General features: G+C 44.3%; 1 protein-coding gene across 4 annotated transcripts in view; it reads right to left on the reverse strand.

Moving 5' to 3' along the window:
• The window catches only part of Slc47a1 (solute carrier family 47 member 1), a 54,529-nt gene that overhangs the window by 20,809 nt on the left and 8,633 nt on the right, over positions 1–25,087 (reverse strand). For all 4 annotated transcript variants that reach the window (XR_006146735.1, XM_042673841.1, XM_042673842.1 and 1 more), the window contains exons 3-14: positions 23,980–24,048; positions 22,246–22,394; positions 21,130–21,172; positions 19,553–19,597; positions 14,070–14,167; positions 13,740–13,837; positions 13,282–13,395; positions 13,132–13,199; positions 12,033–12,141; positions 11,863–11,938; positions 9,713–9,782; positions 9,331–9,463 (exon numbers count right to left, since the gene is read on the reverse strand). Coding sequence is in view for 3 of the 4 variants with exons in the window: in XM_042673841.1 (XP_042529775.1) it covers positions 9,331–9,463; positions 9,713–9,782; positions 11,863–11,938; positions 12,033–12,141; positions 13,132–13,199; positions 13,282–13,395; positions 13,740–13,837; positions 14,070–14,167; positions 19,553–19,597; positions 21,130–21,172; positions 22,246–22,394; positions 23,980–24,048 (1,072 nt within the window). In the remaining variant the exon portion in view is untranslated. The remainder of the gene's footprint in view (positions 1–9,330; positions 9,464–9,712; positions 9,783–11,862; positions 11,939–12,032; positions 12,142–13,131; positions 13,200–13,281; positions 13,396–13,739; positions 13,838–14,069; positions 14,168–19,552; positions 19,598–21,129; positions 21,173–22,245; positions 22,395–23,979; positions 24,049–25,087) is intronic.

Below are 25,087 nucleotides of genomic sequence, written 5' to 3' on the forward strand. Positions count from 1 at the left end.
TGATATACCCGGCAAAGCTAGCATTCACATTCGATGGAGAACTGAAAACTTTTAATAGCAAAGAAAAACTAAATGAATACATAAACATTAAGCCAGCATTACAAAGAATTCTAAGAGGGGGGACACAACCTGAAGAAAGCAACCAGGAACTGGGACCTGCCCCAAACAGGCATTACTCAAAGTCTAACTGAGCAAGCACAGGAGGAAAGGAAAGAAGAAAAACTTAGGAAAACGGAATGGCAGGGACAACAATGCATCTCTCTATACTTTCTCTTAATATAAATGGGCTGAATTCGCCAATTAAAAGAAAACGAACTGAGGACTGGATCAGAAAACAAGACCCATCCATCTGTTGCCTTCAGGAGACCCACCTCTCAGCCAAACATACAAACAAACTCAGAGTGAAGGGGTGGAAAAGGATCTACCAATCAAATTCCCCCAATAAGAAAGCAGGTGTAGCTATCCTGATATCTGACAAAATAAACTTTTCATTAAAATCAGTACAGAAAGACAAGGACGGACATTACATATTAATAAAGGGAACAATCCAAGAGGAGGATATAACCATCATCAACTTATATGCCCCAAATATCGGTGCACCCAGATATGTTAAACAAATGCTCTCAAACTTACAGAATAAAATAGATCCCAATACGATAATACTAGGAGACTTTAACACGCCACTCTCACCAAAGGACAGGTCTACCAACCAGAGGATTGGCAAAGAAGCTACCGAATTAAGTGAGGCCATACTTCAAGCGGAATTAACTGACATCTACCGAGTATTTCACCCTAAAACAACACAGTACACATTCTTCTCAGCAGCTCATGGAACTTTCTCCAAAATAGACCATATCATAGTTCATGCAAGGAACTTAAGCAAATACAAAGGGATCGACATAATCCCCTGTATCCTATCTGACCACAGTGGAATCAAGCTAGCTCTCAATAACAAAGCATACCGCAGAAATTTCTCTAATACATGGAAATTGAACAGCACACTCCTTAACAAGGCCTGGGTAACAGAAGAGATCAGAGAAGAAATAAAGCATTTCCTAGAACCCAATGAAAATGAAAACACCTCACAAAGAAACTTGTGGGACACAGCAAAAGCAGTCCTGAGGGGCAAATTTATTGCCCTCAGTGCCCACATCAAGAGAATGGAGACAGACCAAGTAAATAATCTCATGTTGCAACTAAAACAGCTAGAAAAACAAGAAAAAATGGGACCTAAAGCTACTAGACGAAGCCAGATAACCAAATTGAGAGCAGAGATTAACCAATTAGAAAATCAGAAAACCATAACCAAAATAAACCAAACAAAAAGCTGGTTCTTTGAAAAAATAAACAAAATTGATGGCCCGTTGGCAAGATTAATTAAAAAAAGAAGAGAGGAAACCCATATTAATAGGATTAGGGATGCCACGGGAAACATCACAACACGTACCCAAGATATCCAAACAATTCTAACAGACTACTTTCAAAAGCTATACTCTCTAAAGGAAGAAAATCTGGCGGAAATGGATGCATTTTTAGAGAAATACAAGTTACCCAAACTGAGCAAAGAAGAAGTTAACCAATTAAATAAGCCAATATCCTATAATGAGATACAGGAAGCTATCAAAAGTCTTCCAACAAAAAAAAGCCCAGGACCAGATGGATTCACAGCAGAATTCTATAAGACCTTTAAAGAAGAACTAATACCCATACTCCTCAAGCTCTTCAGAGAAACAGAGAAGGAGGGAGCTATCCCAAACTCATTCTACGAAGCCAATATCACACTCATCCCCAAACCAGGCAAAGACCCAACCAAAAAGGAGAATTACAGGCCAATCTCCTTGATGAACACAGATGCAAAGATCCTTAACAAGATTCTAGCTAACAGAATCCAGAAACACATAAAAAAAATAATACACTATGATCAGGTAGGCTTCATCCCAGAGACACAGGGATGGTTTAACATACGTAAGTCAATAAATGTAATCCAGCATATCAACAGAGCCAAGGTCAAGAATCACATGATTATCGCCACAGATGCAGAAAAGGCCTTTGATAAAATTCAACATTCATTCATGCTAAAAGCTCTGGAGAAAATAGGAATAGAAGGAACATTTCTAAAAACAATAAAAGCCATTTATGACAGACCAATAGCCAATATTATACTTAATGGGGAAAAGCTACAACCAATCCTCCTAAAAACAGGAACAAGGCAAGGATGTCCACTGTCTCCACTCCTCTTCAACATAGTCCTAGAACCCTTAGCCAGGGCAATAAGGCAAGAAAAAGACATTAAAGGGATCCGCATAGGGAAAGAAGAAGTGAAACTATCCCTTTTTGCAGACGACATGATACTATACCTCCACGATCCCAAAAACTCCATCCCCAAACTTTTAGAAATCATAAGTCACTTCGGCAAAATAGCAGGATACAAAATAAACCCACAAAAATCAGTTGCCTTCCTATACACTGATAACGCACAGGAAGAGAGGGAAATAAAGGGAGCAACCCCATTCACAATAACCTCCCAAAAAATAAAATATTTAGGAATTAACCTAACCAAAGATGTAAAAGAACTATTTAATGAGAACTATAAAAAGTTAAAGAAAGAAATTGCAGAAGACACTAGGAAATGGAAAGACCTCCCATGCTCCTGGATAGGCCGACTTAATATAGTAAAGATGGTGATACTTCCAAAATTAATATACAAATTCAATGCAATTCCTATTAAAATCCCAATGACGTACATCACTGAAATACAGAAAACAGTCCAAAAATTTATATGGAACAACAAAAGACCTAGAATAGCCAAAACAATTCTAGGGGATAAAGACAATATGGGAGGGCTATCCATGCCGAACTTCAAACTCTACTACAGAGCTATAATCACAAAGACAGCATGGTACTGGCACAAAAACAGACCCGAAGACCAATGGAACAGAATAGAAGATCCAGATATAAATCCACAGGCCTACAGCCAGCTGATATTCGACAAAGGAGCCAAAGACATACAATGGAAGAAACACAGCCTCTTCAACCGCTGGTGCTGGGAAAACTGGGCAGCCACATGCAGAAAACTAAAAGTGGACCCCAGCCTATCACCATGCACCAACATCAACTCAAAATGGATTAAAGACCTTAACATTAAACCTGAATCTCTGAAACTACTGCAGGACAGAGTAGGAGAGACACTTGAACTAATAGGCACAGGAAGGAACTTCCTGAACAGAGTCCCAGGGTCACAACAAGTTGGAGAGAGACTCGACAAATGGGACTACCTTAAAATAAAAAGCTTCTGCACAGCTAAATCTATCGCAACTAAGCTAGAAAGACAACCAACTAATTGGGAAAAAATATTTACCAGCAATATATCAGACAAGGGGTTAACATCATGTATATACAGGGAACTCAAGAAACTAATCCCTCCCAAACCTAACAAACCAATTACTAAATGGGCAAGGGAACTAAAGAGGGACTTCTCAAATGAAGAAATAAAAATGGCAAAGAAACACATGAGGAAATGTTCATCATCCCTGGTGGTGAAGGAAATGCAAATAAAGACAACCCTGAGATACCACCTTACCCCAGTCAGAATGTCCCACATCCACAAATCAGCCAACGACAAATGCTGGAGGGGATGTGGAGAAAGAGGAACCCTATTACACTGCTGGTGGGAATGTACACTTATACAACCACTTTGGAAAGCAGTCTGGAGGGTCCTTAGAAAGCTAAAGATTGACCTCCCTTACGACCCAGTCATACCACTTCTAGGCATCTACCCTGAACAACAGGAACCAATATACAAGGACACGTGCACCTCCATGTTTATTGCAGCACTGTTCGCAATAGCTAGGATATGGAAACAACCTAGGTGCCCCACCACAGATGAATGGATCCAAAAATTGTGGTATCTATACACAATGGAATATTATGCAGCCATTAGAAATGACAAAATAATGGCATTTGCAGGGAAATGGATGGAGCTAGAAGGAATCATGTTGAGCGAGGTAAGCCAAGAACGAAGAGACAAACGGTACATGGTCTCCCTCATAAGTGGATGCTAAATCCAAAAGGTTAGTGATACGACAAAACTAACAGGACTTAAGAAACAAAGAACTCCCGCTCATCTGGTTGAACCACTACTAAATATCCTCATGCTGCTGATCACAAATATGGTATATAACATGTGAACACTGTTATATATTACAGACTGTGGTAGACAATTTGCTCCAGGGAAGTTAGAATGAACTTGTGACTTTGAAATTATGTAATCATTTAATCACAATCAAAAAAAAAAAAAAAGAACCTCGGGGAAGGGAGGGAGGGAGGGGATGGTAGGGGGAAAACAATGGAGGGGGTAACAATGTTCAAGAGGAAGTGTACTCATAACCTCACTCATGTAACTGTGACCCTCTGTATAGTAGCTTTACAATAAAAAAAAAAAAAATAAAAAAAAAAAAAAAAATAAAAAAAAAAAAACAAAAGAAATGATGTTTATTAGTTTGTTTGGCTGCCTTCCAAGTGCTGGAAGTATAAGGGTGACCCACGACCCCCTATCTTTTTATTTTTAAGAAAAAAAATCATCATGGCCAATAATAGCATGTGTGTATGTACGCATGTGCGCATGTATGTGTGTTTGTTGGTACTGGGGTTTGAACTCAGGGTTTCATACTTTCTCTGATACTTAGCTTTCTTGTTCATGGCTGGTACTCTACTGTTTGAGACACATCTCCACTCCAGCATATTTCTGGTTATTTGGAGAAATGAAATCTCTCAGACTTTTCTCCCCCACTAGATTTGAAGCTCAATCCTCCAAGATCACAGCCTCCTGAGTAGCTAGGATTATACGTGTAAACTGAGCTGACTGTGCTAAACTGCCCTTTTTTTTTTTTTTTTTTGCCATTACTTGAGTTCAATCTCAAGGCCTCATGCTTGCACAGTTTGCTTACCTCTCTCACTTGAGCCATACTGCCAGACCAGCATTTTGCTGGCTAATTGAAGATGGAGTCTCGAGACTTTTCTGCTTGGGCTGGACTCAAACTGGTCTCAGCCACCGAGTAGCTAGGATTACAGATGTGAGCCAGATAGGAACCCAGCAAGGACTAACTTTCTTTAAGCACAGACTGCTGGAAGCTTCTGGGATAGGGTTGAGGATCTAGATAGTTTTGGAGGGGGAATGGATGGTGGGAAAAGCCTGTAAATCTCAAAGCACCCTGTAGATTCTACCCAATACAAGCCTACACAAGGCCCTGAGGGAGATTGGATGAAGAGAGGTGTTGTCAACAGTAAACTAATGGGAGAATCCAAGCTCAGCAGAGGTGTGAGAGAGACTGTATAAACAAATAGACAATGGCCAGATCATATGTAAAACTAGAACTCTGGCTGGGCACCAGTGGCGCACACCTGTAATCCTATCTACTTAATAGGTTAAGATCTGAGGATTGTGGTTCGAAGCCAGCCAGTGGAAGGAAAAGTCCATGAGACTTTTCTTTTTTTTGCCAGTCATAGAGCCTGAACTCTGGGTGTGGGCACTGTCCCTCAGCTCTTCAGTTCAAGGCTAGCGCTCTACCACTTGAGCCACAGCGCCACTTCCAGCTTTTTCTGCTTATGTGGTGCTGAGGAATCGAACGCAGGGCTTCATGCATGCAAGGCAAGCATTCTACCACTGAGCTACCTTCCCAACCCAAGTCTGTGAGACTCTTATCTCCAATCTCCAATAAACTAATCAGAAAAGGTGGAAAGTGGTACTGTGGCTTAAGTTGTAGAGTGCTAGCTTTGAGCACAAAGAGGCTCAGAGACAGCACCCAGGCTGAGAGTTCAAGCCCCAGGACCTGCAACAAACAAACAAACCAAGCTCTGACCTACAACCACTGCAACAAATAGCCCAGGGTTCCAGTCTGCTAGAAATCAGATTTGCACAAAGCTGGACTGCCATCTCTAGCAACAACCTATGAAGCTAAACAATAACTTCTCAGTTACAATTAGCTCAGATTTGGTTAATAACTGACAGTCTCCCTAATTTTAGTCACCACTGCAATTTATGACCAATCAAAGTATGTACCTTTAACCCATCTTATGGAAGCTCTTTGTTATTCAGCCACCTCTAGTTGGCACATACGTAAGCTGTCTGTTCTGGTCATATAGCTCTCCTACTCTTTGGGCTGCCTTCTGGTCTCTGCCTAAACACAGGTCAATGGCGTCCCAATTCCCTTGTGTAGCAGCCTAGAAATGCACAGTCTTTGCTTTCCTCTTTTGCTTTGATTTATTTCAGCTGCTGTCCAAATTCATGTAAGGGTTTACTATGTAATAGGGTGACTGTTGTCAATAATGGAGTGTGTTTCAAATTAGGAACGAATTTCAAATTCCTAACCATAAAAATAATGCAAATAAGATGAAGGATATGTTAACTATCTAAATCTAATTACTCAACATTGTACACATATATCAAAACATCACCTCAGCCAAGCATGGTAGTGTATACCGTAATTCTAGCTCTTGAAAAGTGAGGCAGGATGCTTGAAAGGTTGAGGCCAGCCTGGGCTACCTAGTGAAAACTTATCTCAAAAATCATGTTTTGTCCCTTGGGCTGGGAAGGTGGCTCAGTGGTACAGCGCTTGCCTTGCATGCCTGAGGCCCTGGGCTCGATTCCTCAGTACCACATAAGCAAAAAGAAAAAAGCCGGAAGTGGATCAAGTGGTAGAGCGCTAGCCTTGAGCGGAAGAGCTGAGGGACAGCGCCCAGACCCAGAGTTCAGGCCCCACGACCAGACCACCCCCCCAAAAAAAATCATGTTTTGTCCCATAAATGTGCAAAATGCTGATTTGCCAGTTAAAAATAATATTAACAAAAAAGATATGAAAGACACTGTAAGCCAGAAGTGGAGTTGTGTCTCAAGTGGTAGAATGTTAGGGTTGAGCAAAAACGCTTAGAGACAGGGCTGGGAATATGGATTCATGGTAGAGTGCGTGCTTTACATGCATGAAGCCCTGGGTTCAATTCCTCAGTACCACATACACAGAAAAAGTCAAAAGGGGCACTGTGGCTCAAGTGGTAGAGTGCTAGCCTTGAGCAAAAAGAAGCTCAGGGACAGTGCCCATGCTCAGAGTCCAAGCCCCAGGACTGGCAAAAAAAGAAAAAGAAAAAAAAAAGGTTGTAAAGTATGCCCTTGGTATTTTATATTCATTGAATATTATAATGATAATATTTTGGATAAATTGTGTAAAATAAAATATATTACTCCCCAAAATCCTGTAATATTTCCATTGTCTATGTCATTGGCAAATCTAAAACGTGAATAATACCAGAAGTGCAACCTAATAATTTTCTGCATCATTTTCCAAAGACCTCCAGTCCATTCTTTGAACACTGTATTTTTTATTCAAATATTATTGAACTGGAGAAAAAGCTGTAAGCCAATGGAACTCATTGGACTGGATGTTCTCCGTAGAGATCAGATGACTCCTCAACACCTCTGTAAGTCATTACTTCACCCCAAAGATAATGTTTAGCTTTTAATATAATCATTTACTCACTGCCAATGTATTCTCCATTATTATTTTAGAAATCAAAGCTGAGCAGTCATTGTTTCCCACCCCCTTTTTTTGTGTGCAGGTCTTAGAGCTTGAACTCAGGTCCTTGGGGCTGTCACAAAGCTTCTTTGGCTCAAGTCCAGCACTTTTTTGGTAATTTTGTGGAGATAAGAATCTTACAGGGGGTTGGGAATGTGGCTTAGTGGTAGAGCGCTTGCCTAGCATGTATGAAGCCCTGGGTTTGATTCCTCAGTACCACATAAACAGAAAAGGCTGGAAGTGGCTCTGTGGCTTAGTGATAAGAACCACAGGGACAGTGCCCAGACCGTAAGTTCAAGCCCCAGGACTGGCACTGAAAAAAAAGCATCTCACAGACTTTCCTGTCTGGGCTGGCTTTGAACCTTGACCCTCAAGTCTCAGCCTCCTGATAGCTAGATTAAAGGTATAAGCCACTGGTGCCCAACTATTTCCCTATTTTAAAAATTCAGCATACACTGTATGGAAAACGAACTATCAACTGATGTGAAGGGACAGGAAAGGGAAACTGGAGGAAAATGAAAGGAGTAACATTGTTCCATAAGAATTGTACTTGTGGGGGCTGGGAAGGTAGTTCAGTGGTAGAGCACTTGCCTTGCATGCCTGAGGCCCTGGGTTCGATTCTTCAGCACCACATAAGCAAAAAGAAAAAAGCTGGAAGTGGCACTGTGGTTCAAGTGGTAGAGTGCTAGCCTTGAGCTGAAGAACTGAGGGACAGCGTCCAGGCCCCATGACCGGACCCAGAAAAAAAAAAAAAAGAATTGTACTTGTGGGTTGGGAATGCGGCTCAGTGGTAGAGCGCTTGCCTTGCATGCATGAGGCCCTGGGTTCGATTCTTCAGCACTACATAAGCAGAAAAGGCTGGAAGTGATGCTGTGGCTCAAGTCGTAGAGCTCTAGCCTTGAGCTGAAGAGCTGAGGGACAGCACCCAGACCCAGAGTTCAGGCCCATGACCGACAAAAAAAAAAAAGAGAATTGTACTTGTTACCTGACTTACAAAATGGTAACCTGTCTGTACAACACCTTAATAATAACAATAAAATTATATTTAAAAATAAACATTATAGAAAAAAAGAACAAGAATAACTCTGGTATTTTAAGATCCTGGAAATTCAGTTCATCTCTGCAAATTTAAGGTGAAAACTCGCCCTGCCCCATCTTCATCCCACTCTGGCCCCATGTGGGGTGAGATCCACAAGACACTCAGATTAAGATTATTTGCAAGTGGGAGGCAGGGACTGCAGAAGGGCCAGAATAAAGAGGACATCACTTGTCAGCCTGGCCCTCCCTGAATCCTGGCATGCTAAACTCATAAGTCACCACTCCTGGACACTCTATGTCCAGCTACCATGTGGTTTCCTCACATCTTCCAGAATGGCCAATGGCAGTTGACCTCATCCCTCTGAGAGTGTCACTGTTCCAGGGGCTGTCACTAAGGAAACAGGGCAGGCTCTACAAAAGGGACATCACTGAATGCCTCAGCCGCCCTTGCTGTCATGTCCTTTGAAGAAGTGACATCTGGGTGACTGAGGACAGGAAAAAGAGGAGAAAGGCATTTGGTTTCTTCAAGTGTGGGGAAGTGGAAGATTCCCCCCTTGGGGTCAGGGGTCAGGGGTCGTGGCCGTGTAGCCGTGGGGCCCTGGCCAGAGCACCTTTGTGCCTACTGCCATCTGTCTGTGTCTGTCTGTCTGCAGGATTCCAGAGTGAAGTTTCAATGTGCCTCTGCCAGTCATTCCCTGGGTTCTGCTGGCTCACAGTTGAGTCTTACCGAGCACTCCAAGCTTGGTGGCAAACATCAGCGCAATCCCGATAGGGAGGCCAATCACATAATACCCTATGGCATTAACGATGGCTCCAACCTTCTGGTTTCCAGTGCCCCTCAGAATGCCACCACTCGTACACTGTAGGCAAGAGACAGGAAACATCCATTCATGTGAGCATCGCTGGACTTCTAAAGAACCCCCTTCTGAGCCTGGACCAAACATTTTATCACTCCGTGACATCACAGGCTGGTGACATATACTCTGTAGAAGTCACCAGGACAATAATACTCAATAGGAGTTCCCATTCAAGTCCCTCTTCTAAGGGGACCTGAAGTTTATTCTCTTAAGAAGAAATAGGTAGCAGGCCACCAAGGAGCTTATACTCACAGCAAGACCTTCAAAGAGGTGGGACACTGCATATATGGGGACCACCTGAGCCACCAGAGCCACGATGTCTCTGTCAGGAAAGTAAAGCACATAGTGATGAGTGGGAAACATGTATGCAAAAAGAGAAGAACATGATTCCCAGGTGAGGCGACCCCTTTTCTGTTGCAGTTCAGCAAGATTCTTGGTCCAGCTGGCTTGGCGCATACACACCAGCCATGGGCCTGAGGGGAAGTGGGGTACTTCTACGGTGCCTTAGTCAAAACACGAAAGCGATTACATGTTGTTTTCATTACTTTATAAAAATACAGTTCATATAGATTAATTAAATGATGTGATATGCTTCTGTCCTCTCAAACTAAAGTTCAGCTTGTATTGCCATCTTTCTTCTAAGGTGGCTCCTCAGATCAAGTCTTAACATGCCTCTGAGTGTCTGAATGAAACATTGCAGAGAAAGTTAAGGTGCTCTAATATAGAGGATTGGGGGTGTGGCTTGATGGTAAAGTACTTGCCTAGCAAGTGTGAGGCCCTGGGTTCCATCTCCAGCATCACCAAAAATTAAAACCTGCTCACCACAGAACTAGGTAAGCTGGCAAAGCTATAAAGATCATGGGAACAGTGTGGAGAGTTAGCCATAGCCTTTATGATCTGAAATGTGTCCTATTCCCTAATGCTAGACACTTAGATTCTTCCTCTTTTTCTTTCTTTTCTTTTTTATGGTACTGGGTTTTGAACTCAGGGCCTCATGGTGTTCACAACTCTCTTTTCCTATGTAATGTATTACATACTCTTTTATATTCTGCCAAAACGTATCATTTCCAATATACTGCTCAATTAAGTCTATTACTATGTTGCTATTTTTATTTATTTGTTGCTGTTGGGGATTGAATCTAGGGCTTCATGCATCCTAAGCACACATTCTACCACCAAGCATCCTAAGCACACATTCTACCACCAAGCTATACAACAGCCCTATTTGGAGTTTTTTAACCAGTGGTCTGCGATTTATTTGTTTGGTTGTTTTGTACTGTACTTTTACTTGGCTTTTTCTTTCAAGGCTGGTGCTCTACCACTTGAGGTATATCTCCACTTCTAGCTTTTCGGTGGACTTTTCTGCCCAGGCTAGCTTCTAGCCTCTGTCCTTAGATCTCAGCCTTCTGACTAGCCAGGATAACAGATATAAGCCACCAATGTCAGCCATTGGTAAGATTTCAATTTGATTTGACAAATAAAATCAGGCAGTTTGGCAGATACCAAGATGATTCTTCTCATCAGGACCAAAATACAAGTTGAATATTCCTGATGCAAATTATTTGGAGCCAAAACTGCTTCAGATTTCAGATTATTTCTGGATTTTTGAATAACTCCAAATACATTATGAGATATCTTGGAGAGAGGACTCTGATCTAAGCACAAAATTAATTTATATGAGATACACAATTTATATACATACCCTGAAGGTAATTTTGCACAATATTTTCAGTATATCTGCATTTTTGACCGCTCTAGCACACAAAGCTATATAACATCATGTTAGCAATCAAAAAGTTTCAGATTTTAGAGTATTTCTGATTTTGGATTTAGAATATCCAATCTGTCTGAAAATGTACTCCACAGTACCAAAAATTATTTTTAAAAATCCATGGGCCAGGTGCTAGTGGCTAATTCCTGTAATACTACTCTGGAGGCTGAGATCTGAAGATTGTGGTTCAAAGCCAGCCCGGGCAGAAAAGTCCCTGTGAGACTCTTAACTCCACTAAACTACACAAAAAAGCCTGAAGAGGTGCTGTGGCTCAAGTGGTAGAGTGCTAACCTTGAGCACAAAAGTCTTTGGGACAGCATCCAGGCCCTGAGTTCAAGACTCAGGACTGACAATAAAAAGTAAAATAAAATAAAATACATGAGTATTCTGACCATCAGAAGAATATGTTCACTACCAATACTCATTAAATTGGCATTCTAGATTATAAACTAGTTTCTATATCTGATCAATTAAGTTCTTCCCAAGGAAAATCAGTGGAGTTTCTGATCTTGCAAATTACCCAAACACCTCTCCAGATGCAGCACCCCTACCTCTAGCCATGATAGCAAGACAGCAACCTATCCATCTCTTGATCACAGATTTTCCATTTCAAGAAAACCCCAACACTCACCGGTCAGTAGTGAAAATGTAGCCCACAAAGTCCTTACAGCTTAACATCAGGACACAAAAGGCTACAGCAAAAAGCACTGGAGGAGGAAAAAGAACAGGAGAAAGGAAAACTGTGAACAAGGAGAGCTGGACAACATGCACTGAGAGCCTCAGCTAAATAGGTCTACGTACCTGTGACCAGCAGAGCAAGCACTGAGGACTTCTTCGCTTGCTCTATGTTTCCGGCACCCAGTGCATTTCCTACCCGGACGCTGGCAGCTACGCTGATGCCAATAGGGATCTAAAATGAAAAGGAAAACCTGCAACAAACTGCCCAGTGCTGGCATGGCACTGAGAGGCAATATCAGGCCTCACACCTCACTGGCAAAATGTTGCTTTGCAACATCGTTTGGCCTAATTAGGAGGCTAATGTGGGACCTGGGGTTAATGACACTCCTCACTGTGAGAACCTTTTTTTTTTCTTTTTGTTGTTTTTTTTTTTGGGGGTCCAGGCCTGAACTCTGGGCCTGGGCGCTGTACCTCAGCTCTTGAGCTCAAGGCTAGTGCTCTACCACTTGAGCCACAGCGCCACTTCCGGCTTTTTGCTTATGTGGTGCTAGGGAATTGAACCCAGGGCCTCAGGCATGCAAGGCAAGCGCTCTACCACTGAGCCACCTTCCCAGGATATCCAGGATGGCATTTCATTTCCATCAATAATTTCTTTCTTTCTTTCTTTCTTTCTTTTTTTTTTTTTGGTTGGTCGTGGGGCTTGAAGTCTGGGCTTGGGCACTGTCCCTCAGCTCTTCAGCTCAAGGTGAGCATTCTACCACTTGAGCCACAGTGCCACTTCTGGTTTTCTAGTGGTTTTATTGGAGATAAGAGCCTCATGGCGGGCTGGGAAGGTGGCTCAGTAGTAGAGCGCTTGCCTTGCATGCCTGAGGACCTGGGTTCAATTCCTCAGCACCACATAAGAAAAAAGCCAGAAGTGGCGCTGTGGCTCAAGTGGTAGAGCGCTAGCCTTGAGCTGAAGAGCTGAGGGACAGCACCCAGGCCCAGAGTTCAGGCCCCACAACCGGACCAAAAAAAAAAAAAAAAAGAGTCTCATGGATTTTCCTGTCTGGGCTGGCTTTGAATCTCAGATCTCAGCCTCCTGAGTAGCTAGGATACAAGTGTGAACCACCAGCGCCGGCTCCATCAATCATTTCATTTATCACTGCTACATGTTACCAATGTCAGTGCTTACTTGTGGGGACCATCTCCCACGGCCCCAGGGCAGCTCTGGGACACTTACCATGTACATGATGACAGCCAGTTCATACACAATGGACTGGGCTCCCAGCTCTACCATGCCCAGAATCCCTGCAAAGACAGACAGCTGACACCTGGCTCTAGACAGAGCCCCCAGTGCCCAGGAGCTGTGCCTGCCTCTCAGCATACGTACCACTCAGGAAGCTGCCGATCTCATAGGCCCACCACTCAATACAGAGCATCAACATGCTGGGGATGGCCAGGTGCAGGAAGGAGGCCCAGTCCTGCAGGCACTCAATGGACCACCCTGCAGGGGCAACACACAGGTTTTCATCAGATCTGGCCTTCAGGCTGGATCTCAGCCCCAGGCAAAAAGCTATGGCCAAGCTGTAAGACAAAAGACAACCTTAAGCCAGACACTGATGACAGGTCATGCCTATAATCCTAGCTCTCTAGGAGACTGAGATCTGAAGATCTAGGTTCAACACCAGCCCAGGTAGAAAAGTCTGTGAGACTCTTATTGTCAATGAACCAGCAAAAAGCTAGACATAGAGGTGTGGCTCAAGTGATAGAGTGTTAGCCTTGAGCAAAAAAGCCAAGGGAGTTCAAGCCCCAGTACTGTCACATATACACAAAAAAAGCAGCATTTACCTCCCCAAGTAGCTTGATGTAGTTTTCTCCCGAGGATGTAGAGAAAGAGGAGGAGAGCCAGAGTAAACTGAGCGATTGTATTGGCCAGTGCAGAACCCCTGGGAAAGAACAGTAGCCAATTGAATGTGTACTAATGTTCTTTCAGTAAGGAGGGGCCATGTGTATCTTGCTTTGCCCTCTTCCTGAGGCCTTGAAGTTGTCTTTTCCCAGGACAGCATCCTCCACCCCCGATAGCACTCAGTGTGAGGAGACCACATATGGGCCAGATTGGAAACACCACACACAAGTCCTCCCTCTTCCCTGTCCCAAGAGGAGGCTGGATGGACTCACATCACCCCCAGATTCAGCTGATAAAGGAACAGATAGTTGGCCAGGGCATTGACAAGGTTGGCTGCAAATCCAGTCACGATCTGGGGCAGAACGATTCCCTGGAATAAGGAGACACTGAGGGTCCAGGCCAAACTCACCGTGCTGCACAGTAGGACAGGTTAACAGGGTACAGCGCCCCTTTGGCTCTTGCCTTCCCTGTCTCCCATCCCTTCCTCTTCTCTCTTTCATATGTGAAGCCAGGAGCTCCGCCACAGGAGGTGAGAAGGCAGCAGGGAGGAAAAAAAAAAAAATAGCTTCTCTCCAAGCATGCAAGGACGGGCAAGGTTAACAGGTGTACAGAAGGTATTTTCAACATGGGATGAAGATACAGTCCTCCTTGTCATGAAAGTTGAAATTCAGAACACTGACCAAAGATCTTGTGAAACTAGAATTTCTTTCTGGAATATGGTAGAGACTATCATAGCTGACTGAGAAGCAGCGTAGCGGCAGGAGAAACGTCCTGTCTGGTATCCCATATATGGTGGTACACACCTGTCATGCCAACATTTGGGGAATGGAGGCTGGAGGATTGAGGGTTTGAGGCCAATCTTGAACAAAGTTGGTAGGACACTATTTTAAAAACAAAATACACAGCGAAGGGCTGGGCTGGGTGGGTGTGGCTCTGGTGATACAGCACTTGCCTAGCAAGAGGTCCTGGGTTCAATACTCACAACTTGGGAGGAGGGGAAAGAAGCAAATCAAATTGACAATCTAATTTCCATATAGAAGATGAATGAAATTTATGTTCATTCAGTAACATGTAATAGATACCAAATTATTTTGGAAGGGGGCACTGTTTCTACTGCTGTCCCGTGTTACATCCCCCCACCATTTTTTTTGGTTTTTTTTTGGGGGGGGGGTCCAGTCGTGGGGCCTGAACTCTGGGCCTGGGTGCTGCCCCTCAGCTCTTCAGCTCAAGGCTAGCACTCTACCACTTGAGCCACAACACCACTTCCAGCTTTTTTCTTTTTGCTTATATGGTGCTGAGGAATGGAACCCAGGGCCTCATGCATGCAAGGCAAGCGCTCTACCACTGAGCCACCTTCCCAGCCTCCCCACCCTTTTTTTTTTTTTGTCGGTTTTGTCGGTCGTGGAACTTGAACTCTGGGCCTGGGTGCTGTCCTTGCACTCTTCAGCTCAAGGCGAGCTCTCTACCACTTGAGCCACAGCACAACTTCCGGTTTTCTAGCGGTTTATTATAGATAAGAGTCTCAGGAACTTTCCTGCCCAGGCTGGCTTTGAACCATGATCTTCAGATCTCAGCCTCCAGAGTTGCTAGGATTACAGGCAAGAGCCACCAGTGCCCGGCACACCTCTTTGGCAGCTTCTTTCTTACTGAGAAATTTTGTTCTCAAAAATCATAGACCATATGAACTTTTGCTATTCCAAATTATATCAGTAAACAAACAAACAAAAAGCTCTACTCTTGACCAGATGATTAAAATCGCTGTAACACCAAAAAGGAGTTTAGGGCTAGGGTGTGGGTCACTGATACAGCACTCAGCATGCATAGGCTGAGGTTCCCTTCCCAGCACTTAAAAAATGAAAACAAAAAGCTACTCAAGAGGCTGAGATATGAGGATTGTTTCAAAGCCAACCGAGCCTTCCCACCATCAATCCCCCAAAAAAGTCTGTGAGAATCTTATCTCCAGTTAACTGTCAAAGAGTTGGAAGTGAAGTTGTGGCTCAAGTGGTAGAGCCCTAGCCTTGAGCAAAAAAAAAAAAAAAAGCCAAGAAAAAATGCAAGGGCATAAGCTGAGACCCTAGTACTAGAATGGGGGCTGGGGGTGCGGTTTGAAGGGCAGCTTCTAATTCAGACCTGGATATGGTTTCTCCATCTATCTTAGCTTTGCAGTTTCCAAGTGAAAAGGGACCTAGTTGCACAACACAGTCTAGACATGAGCTTCATTGACAGCCCTGCTCTGCTCTGAGCCTACAAACCAAGGCTTCACTAAATCCTACCTGATCCCTGTGTTTCTATAAATTCTTATGATTCCTTGTCTGCTAAGACCAACCTCCTCTAGCTCCTCTCATCTCTCCAGTGTGTGAGTGTGTGTGTGTGTGTGTGTGTGTGTGTGTGTGTGTGTGTGTGTATGATGGGGAGATCTGTGATCAGATTTTAATTCCAAGAAAATGATAAGAGCAGCAGCATGATTTAAGATAGACATAGAGGGGCTGGGAAGGTGGCTCAGTGGGAGAGAGCTCGCCTTGCATGTATGAGGCAATGGGTTCCATTCCTCAGTACCACATAAGCAGATAAAGCCAGAAGTGGTGCTAGCCTTGAGCTGAAGAGCTGAGGGACAGTACCCGGGCCCAGAGTTCAGGCCCTACAACCAGGCCAAAAAAAAAAAAAAAGACCTAGAGAAAAAGTGGCAGTAGGGAAACTGGTCAAGAAGCTCCTACTGAAATGACACAGAGCACAAATAACAAGAAATGATTTAAGTGGTGTTATAGAGGAAGGAGAGGAGCAGAGAGGACCTCCAAAACTAAGTAACTGATCAAACAGAGGTAGAGGAGAAGATAACATCACAGGGCAGGTGTGTGGCCTATGAGAGGCAGGTGAGGTGCAGTGGTGGAAGCCACTAATTGAGACAGGATCCAAGAAAGTGAGGTGCAGCAGGCTTGCCTGGCAAGGAGGAGTCACAGCTGGGCACCAGTGGCTCACACCTGTAATCCTAGCTATTCAGGAGACAGATCTGAGGATTGTGGTTCGAAACTAGCCTGAGCAGGAAAGTCCTTGAGACTCTTATCTCCAATTAACCACCAAAAAGACAGAAGTAGAACAGTGGCTCAAATGGTACAGCACTGGCCTTGGGCAAAAAAGCTCAGCGAGGGGCTGGGAAGGTGGCTCAGTGGTAGAGTGCTTGCCTTACATGCATGAGGCCCTGGGTTCGATTCCTCAGCACCACAAAAGCAGAAAAAGCCAGAAGTGGTGCTGTAGCTCAAGTGGTAGAGCACTAGCCTTGAGCTGAAGAGCTGAGGAACAGCGCCCAGGCCCAGAGTTCAAGCCCTATGACCAGAAAAAAAAAAAAAAAAAAGCAGCTCAGGGGCAGTGCTATGGCCCTGAGCTCAAGCCCCAGACCTGTATCAAAAAATGAATGAATAAAAATAAATAAACAAATAAATAATTAAATAGAAGAGGAGGAGGTATCACCTATGTAAATTTCATGAGTTTCCCGTAGAGGGCTGGAAAAAAAAATCTGGAAGCCAGAGAGATTCATGTGGGGGAGCCACATGCCCACAGATGGAAAGGTAACACATGAGGAGGGTCCTAGAAAGTCCAGGGGAGTCATCTTGGCCTCCAAGTTCCCCTCACTCCACACCTGAAAGTCTAAGCATTACCCAGCTTCTTTTTTTTTTTTCTGTTCCTTTTCTACTCTATGTCCTCTTCTAGGTTAGTAATTTTTTCCAGACAACTAGTTACCTCTTTCCATTCATTCTCAGTATGCTCCATCCAGGTTATCTTCTTAGGGAAGGCCTCAAGGCAGAAACTTTTTCTTATTTTTTATTTTTTATTTTTTGGGTCCGGTCGTGGGGCCTGAACTCTGGGCATGAGCTCTGTCCCTCAGCTCTTCAGCTCAAGGCTAGCGCTCTACCACTTGAGCCACAGCCCCACTTCCGGCTTTTCTTTTCTGCTTATGTGGTGCTGAGGAATCAAACCCAGGGCCTCATGCATGCAAGGCAAGCGATCTACCACTGAGCCACCTTCCCAGCCCCCCAGAAACTTTTTTTAAAAATCAGTCGTGGGGCTTGAACTCTAGGCCTGGGCGCGGTCCCTCAGCTCTTCAGCTCAAGGCGAGCACTCTACCACTGAGCCACAGCACCACTTCCAATGTTCCGGTGGTTTACTGGAGATAAGAGTCTCACTGACTTTTCTGCCCAGGCTGGCTTTGAACCGCAATCCTCAGATCTCAGCCTCCTGAGTAGCTAAGATTACAGGTGTGAGCCACCAACTCCTGGCTCAATCCAGGCAGAAACTTTTTGCTCAAGAGCCTCCCCCTCCTCTCCTATATGCCCCACCATCTTGTCCTATAGATCCTCTCCCACTGTCATTTTGTTTTCTACTGCTCCCCAGGGAAGGGGGTAGAGTGGGCTTTCATTTCCCAAGACCCTCATCAACCTCCATTTCATCTCCCTCATCTGAGCCCCAACAAGTAGTTTGTTCCTACAAATTTTGAAACCCAGCAGAGAATGTAGACTCTGCTCCAGCAGACCTGGAGTCAACCACTCTAATGCCACCACATGCTTCCCAGGCCTGTGACTGGCTCTTGCTGGCCCATTTTCTGGGCATGCCTTTCCCCCTTCTTGTCCTTGGAATAACAGCTCCACTTCTAGCCTTTTTGTTGTTGTTGGTGGTGGTGGTGGTCATTGTGGGCCTTGAATTTGGGCCTGGGTGCTATCTCTGAGCTCTTTTGCTCAAAGCACTTTGAGCCACAGTGCCACTTCCAGTTTTCTGGTGGTTAACTGGGGATAAGAGTCTCACAGACTTTCCTACTCAGGCTTGCTTTGAACCATGATCCTCAAATCTCAGCTTCCCAAGTAACTATGATTATAAGCATTGAGCCACCAGAACCCAGACTTGCTTTTTGCTAGTTAATTGGAGACAAGAGTCTCTTGGATTTGTCTGCCTGGGTTGGTTTCGAACCTTGATCCTCAGCTCTCAGTCTTCTGAGTAGCTAGGATTACAGGTGTGAGTCACTAGCACTTGGATGAAGCTTATAAATATGATGTTAATAAAGTATGAAAATAGCCTTGTTTAGTTACTAATGTCTTAACATTATTCAAGAAGTGGCAAATTCTCTTCCTTCCCTTCCCTCTTCCTCTATTCCTTCTGCCTGTAGGGTGAGTCCCACACCTCTATTTACCTGGAATTTTCTAGAAGGAAATCCACAGTCTTACATCCTAAAGCCATACCTACCAACTTGGAACCACCATCGCAAGGCCTCTGACCATTGCTGTTAGCCCCACATGGAGAATCCTGACTGACTTGAGGCCCCATGACAATTTGAATTTTTGCATCACTACTGGGGAAAGCAGGGACCTGCAGAAAGAGCTGAACAGAGGCTGGCTCTCAGGAGCTAGACAGGCCATTCTGACCCTCAGCTCTCTCCAGGGAGCACAAGGATCTGCCCTGCTCAACCCAAAGAGTTGGTTTAAAACAGAGCCAAAGACCACAGTGGCTATAATCCTAACATGGCCAATGACAATATTTCTAAGTGGGAACTGGATACAAATTTTCCAGAGCCAAAAATTATGTGATCTTTCCTTGATTTTCCTGAACAAACCAGATCTTCACATTAAAGTTCAAGGTGTCCAACTCTAAAACTATCATTCAGGGGATCGGGGAAGGTAGGTTCCCACCACCCTGGTCTCCCTCATCCCTCAGTGTTTGCAGGACTCCCAACCCCATTAGCTTCCCATAGGAAGAGGACAGTTTGCTTTACCTGGTTGAGCAAGTATTTAACTTGTAATGTATAAAGGAAGGATGCCTACAAGAGAACAAGAAGTGGGTGTTAGGGTAGTCACCTGGACATACCTGGTCAATGAGCTAGGAGCCACAAGCTGGCTTATGCCATAGTTAAGGCTGATCCCCTTTGCTCTTCCAAAGAGCCATGCATTTCTTTTTATGGCTACAAATGGTTCAAGCAATATCCCCACAACACACCCTATTGGGCCAATGGAGATGTAGTTCTTTTGGGTGGGCAGCAAGAATTTTTCTGAGTATGTTAGGAGATAGCTCACAGGGTATATCAACCTATTTGGTGGGACAATGAAAGAATATTGCATTTAAACGGGTTTTATGCAACAGGGCTTGGGAGTAAGGGAGCTCAGTAGTAGGGCTTTTGCCTAGCATGTGAGGCCCTGGATTCCACCCCAACCCTGCAAAAGTTACTCAGTGAATTAAATACAAATATTGTTTTATAACGTAAAGAGCACAGTGCCAATTACTAGGGCAAATGGCTATGTTACAGGTTGAAGGACGTCTCCCAAAATAACACATCGAAGCCCTAATACTCACTCAGGCATGTGACTGGGGTTGCAGGCCTTTACAGAGGTGATTAAATTAAAATCAAGGTGTCAGGTTGGGACCTTTATTTAATAGAATCTGTGTCCTTGTAAGAAGAGCTACCTGGGGCTTTGGGCACAGGGGCAGGGCTATGGGACTTGGAAGCAAACAAGATGACATCTGTAAGTGAAGGACAGAGGCTACAGAGGAAACTAGCTGTGTCCACACCTTGATCTCGGACTTCTAGTCGCCAATGTAATAAGAAATCACTTCCTATTGTTTAAGCTCCCAGCCTATGGTATTATGGCAGCCCCCCACAAACTAATTCAGCTTTTTCTCAATTGAATAAACCTAGTTTTTGACTGTCCTTTGAGCACACACATCTGGATGTCAAACATTAACACATTCAGTGTGCCCACACTCAGCAGGCACACAAAGTCTAAAGGGCAAAATGAGTCCCTCAGAGGCTCTGAGATGTGTAAGCTTTACCCCTTAAAAAAAATCTAAGGGTTGAGAAGGTGGCTCAGTGCTAGAGTGCTTGCCTTGCATGCACGAGGCCCTGGGTTCGATTCCTCAGCACCACATAAGCAGAAAAAGCCAGAAGTGGCGCTGTGGCTTAAGTGGTAGAGTGCTAGCCTTGAGCTGAAGAGCTGAGGGACAGCACCCAGACCCCACAACCAACAACAAAAAAAGTCCAGATTCTTCTCCTTGAATGAACTCAGAGGGCCCTCCAGCTACAAGAATTCGAGATAGTGGCCTCCTGGAATTTTATCTTCCCACCCTCATGTTTCTTTGAGAGATAATGCTGGCTATGTACTTCAATTGGGCATGATTAAAACCACTCTTTCATGAAGAGCAAGATTTTAATTATGTGGGCATAATTATGCCAAAATTAAAATTATGCTTACATGAGAGTCACTGACTAATCTGATATACCTGGGGCCTGATGATGGCACGGGTACTTTCTTACCCATGGGCCCCCAAGAATGGAACCCTGAGCCCTTGAGAACTCACAGGAAGTGCTGGAATGAAGATCATGACATAGGTCTGCGTGAGCCTAGACAACAAAAAAATAAGAGTGAAAAACAATGATGGAGGTTACACTCCATGGAAAAGAAAGGCAGAACAAAATAAACTGCTGGGGGAAGAGGGAAACCTTACAGAGTTTGCCAAGTTGCCTTTCTTGCTTCTTCCATGACTTTGGGTTTAGGACAGGGATTTTAGTCTCACACGATGGCTGGGTGGTTCTCTGGTGTGAGAAGCTATCCTGTGTAAGACAGGCTGTTTGGCAGCCTTCCTGGTTTCCATCCCGGCAACCATCAGCTGAGATACCCAAAACTCTCTTCAGATATTGCTGATGGCCCTGGTCTCAGAGCCCTGGGTTTGAGGCAAGGACTAAATTTTAAAGGTCTTAATGGCCACTCACTAGAATCAAAAGCTTTGAATGGAACTGGTACCCAGGCTTTGCCCTGGATCAATTTGAAGAGGCCTTGGGGAGTAGGGACCAAAAACATGAATCAGGATTTATAGCATCCTGGTAGTGTGTGTGCACGCACGCGCACACTTAAGCCTCAAGACATGAGCACTGTCTCTGAGCTTTATTTGCTTGAGCCACAGCTCCACTTCTGGCTTTGCTTCTTTCTTTCTTTCTTCCTTTCTTTCCTTCTTTCTTTCCTTCTCTCTCTCTCTCTTTCTTTCTTCCTTTCTTTCTTTTGGGTAGGGGAAAGGGAGAGTATACTTTATTGAAGATAAAAGTCTCATGGATTGTCTGGTTTAGCTTCAAATCACAATCCTCAGATTTCAGCCTCCTAAGTAGCTAGGATTACAGGCATAAGCCACCAGTGCCAGCCTTCCTGATAATTTTAATATCAGTGAGTATTGGAATCATTAAGCTATGAAAAAACCATAAACTTTGGTTCCATGTGGAAGATACTTGCAAAAATAATTCCACTCAAAACTGACATCCTGGAGAGGAGAATCTAGATCTTAGGAGAGCCAGGTGTGGAAGACATTAAGGCCTGTGAGGGCTCAGCCAAAGAGAGCCTGAATCCCATCTTGGTGAGCAGCCTTTGTCACTGGCCTTTGTTAACTCCTAAAGGCTGAGCCTGGCCAGTCTTTCTCCCAACTTACTTGGACACAGACGGGTCCTGCCTGAAGAGCAGCAGGATGTGCTGGGTATTGACAAAGAGCGCCCAGCAGGGGAAGCAGCAGAGGAGAAGGATGAGCACGCCCTTCTGCAGGATGACCCCCACGTGCTTCAAGTTCTGGCTGCCATATGTCTAGGGTGTACAACAGACAAATTCATTAGCACAGAAAAGGCACACCCTGCTGTTCCCTAAGAGCCTTCATGTCCCCCAAAGCATGCTTCACAAAGAAACAGGCGCATGGGCTGGGAAGGTGGTTCAGTGCTAGAGTGCTTGCCTTGCATGCACGAGGCCCTGGCTTTGATTTCTGAGCACCATATTAGCAGAAAAAGCCAGAAGTGGCACTGTGGCTCAAGTGGTAGTGTGCTAGCCTTGAGATGAAGAGCTGAGGGACAGCACCCAGGCCCAAAGTCAGGCCCCACAACCAGCACAAAAAAAAAAGGGACAGGTGCACTTAGAGACTTTGCCATCTTCTTAGGGAAGAGGTACCATGGCAAGAAAGGCCACAGAGTGAATGGACCGGCAGCTCGCTGCAACCACTCAGTATCACTAGAAAAGAAAGTACTGGATAGTACTGTTAGCCTAGGAGAGATCCAAAGTCAAAATTTAAAATATGGCTTGTCTGACTCTTTGCAGCATTTTTGGTTTAAAGTCAAGGCCTTGTGATTATCAGACAAAGATTCTACCCCTGAGCCATGTCCCCCATTCAACCAGTGCTTTTTCATTTAGGGGGTTTTGTTGTCGGTTGCTGTTTTTTATTCTAGAGATATTTTATTTAGAAAAAAATATCACTGACTTTAAGATTTTTCTTTTTAAATGGCACACTAATTAGTCATAAAATAGTCCAGGTGGGGCTGGGAAGGTGTCTAAGTGGTAGAGTGCTTCCCTCACATGCATGAGGCCTGGGTTCAATTCCTTAGCACCACAAAAACAGAAAAAGCTGGAAGTGGTCCTGTGGCTCAAGTGGTAGAGCATTAACCCTGAGCTGAAGAGCTCAGGGACAGCACCCAGGCCCAGAGTTAAAGACTCACAACCGACCAAAAAAAAAAAAAAAGTCCAGGATAATAAAATATTTACCCATAGAATGCAAAGTAAGTCAATGATGACTGAAAAATGTAATCCATCCACTGACTCATTTACCATTCCCACTGCTCCTCTCCTGTTTCCTTTATCTTTGCCTATTGAAAAGGCTGGTGTTCTACCACTTGAGCCACAGCTCCATTTCCAGCTTTTTGGTGGCTCATTGGAGATATAATTATCCCATGGACTTTTCCTGTCTGGGCTGGCTTTAAAAAGAGATCCTCAGATCTCAGCCTCTTGAGTAGCTAGTGAGCTTGAAGCAGAAAAAGCTAAGGGGCAGTGCCAAGGCCCTGAGTTCAAGCCTTAGTATGGCGCGCGTGCGCATGCGCGTGCGCACACACACACACACACACACACACACACACACACACACACACAGCATGACAGATAGATAGACAGACAGACAACAGACAGACAGACAGATAGATAGATATACCTATCTACATTACAAAGACAGCAAATGAGGAAAACAGGTTTAGGTGGCTGATACAGTGTTATAAAGACTTCCTGCTTAGGTTCTTTCATCTGTTTGTATAAGTAATTTTCTCTCTCTCTCTCTCTCTCTGGTTAGTGGAATTCTTCCATCTATATTCAAGAAATATTCTGGGGTCACTGTGAGAATGCGACCACTTCTACTTACCTGAGAGATGAGAGTGTCACAAGCAGAAGATAAGCCATGTCCCACTGAAATGCCAGTGACATTGATGATCTGAAAATAATCCAAGGATAAGGCCAGCAGAGTTAAAGAGGGAAGGGAAGTCCAGCTCTCTGTCCCTGCTGGCCAAAGCCAGTCAAGCTCCTCCTCCAACATTCACAAGCCCATTTCATCATCTTCCTGAAGCCTGGGGCCCTTGCTCAAATCAACTGAGCCAACCCCAAGCACATTCACAAGCTCAGAGAGGGACACAAAATCTAGCCTGTAGCTTGAAACACAGACTTTTTGTTAAGTCCTTGACATGTGTTCTCCCTGTCATAGATACTTCCAAAGGGAAAGAAGTCTGGCACAGCAGCAGTTTGGGGTAAGTTCATGTGCTCAAGGGTAACTGCCATTTTGTCGACTCTAATAGAAAATCCATATTCCAAGCTGGATTGTGAAACTCTAGAGCTGACTTGACATTCAAAAAGTTTCATGCCAAAAAATTCCAGCATTTAAAAAAAAAAAACTTCCCTGAGCATTTTGGATAAGGGAGATCCCACTTATCTGGTCGGGGTTAAAAACCTGAATGGAGTTGGACCCCAGTGACTCTACAATCCTAGCTACTCAAAAAGCTGAGACATTAGTGTCAAGGTTTGGAGCCAACCAACCTCGACAACAGATCTTTAAGACTCTTACCTCCAATTAACCAGCAAAAAGGTGAAACTGGAGGCATGGCTCAAGTAGTAGAGCAGAAGGGAGGCTAAGGGGATGAAAGCCACTGATGTTATCTATTGTTCTAGATACCAAACCAAGCTAGCCAAACCAAACAAGTTAGCAGGACCGTGGGGCTTACATGGCTGGTTGACAACCTCTGATACACATTAAGCCCCTGGATGGACAAAGACCCCTGGTCTCTGGGGTCTGCAGTCACTCTTGAAGATTTGGAGTGTCTCTCAATTTCGGGTTTGGAAACTAGTTTGGACTGAGGGGCAGAGTGGATGGGTCAGGGGGAATCTGTGCCTTCAGATGTCGTCAGACTCTAATGTCCTTTTACAACTCTCCTCTCCCACACATAGGGCCAACAACCGGGACCAGAGCTTCACAGATGGTA

Source organism: Dipodomys spectabilis, unplaced genomic scaffold (genome assembly GCF_019054845.1).
Source record: "Dipodomys spectabilis isolate Male_0828 unplaced genomic scaffold, ASM1905484v1 ptg000018l, whole genome shotgun sequence".
NCBI classification, from domain to species: domain Eukaryota; kingdom Metazoa; phylum Chordata; class Mammalia; order Rodentia; family Heteromyidae; genus Dipodomys; species Dipodomys spectabilis.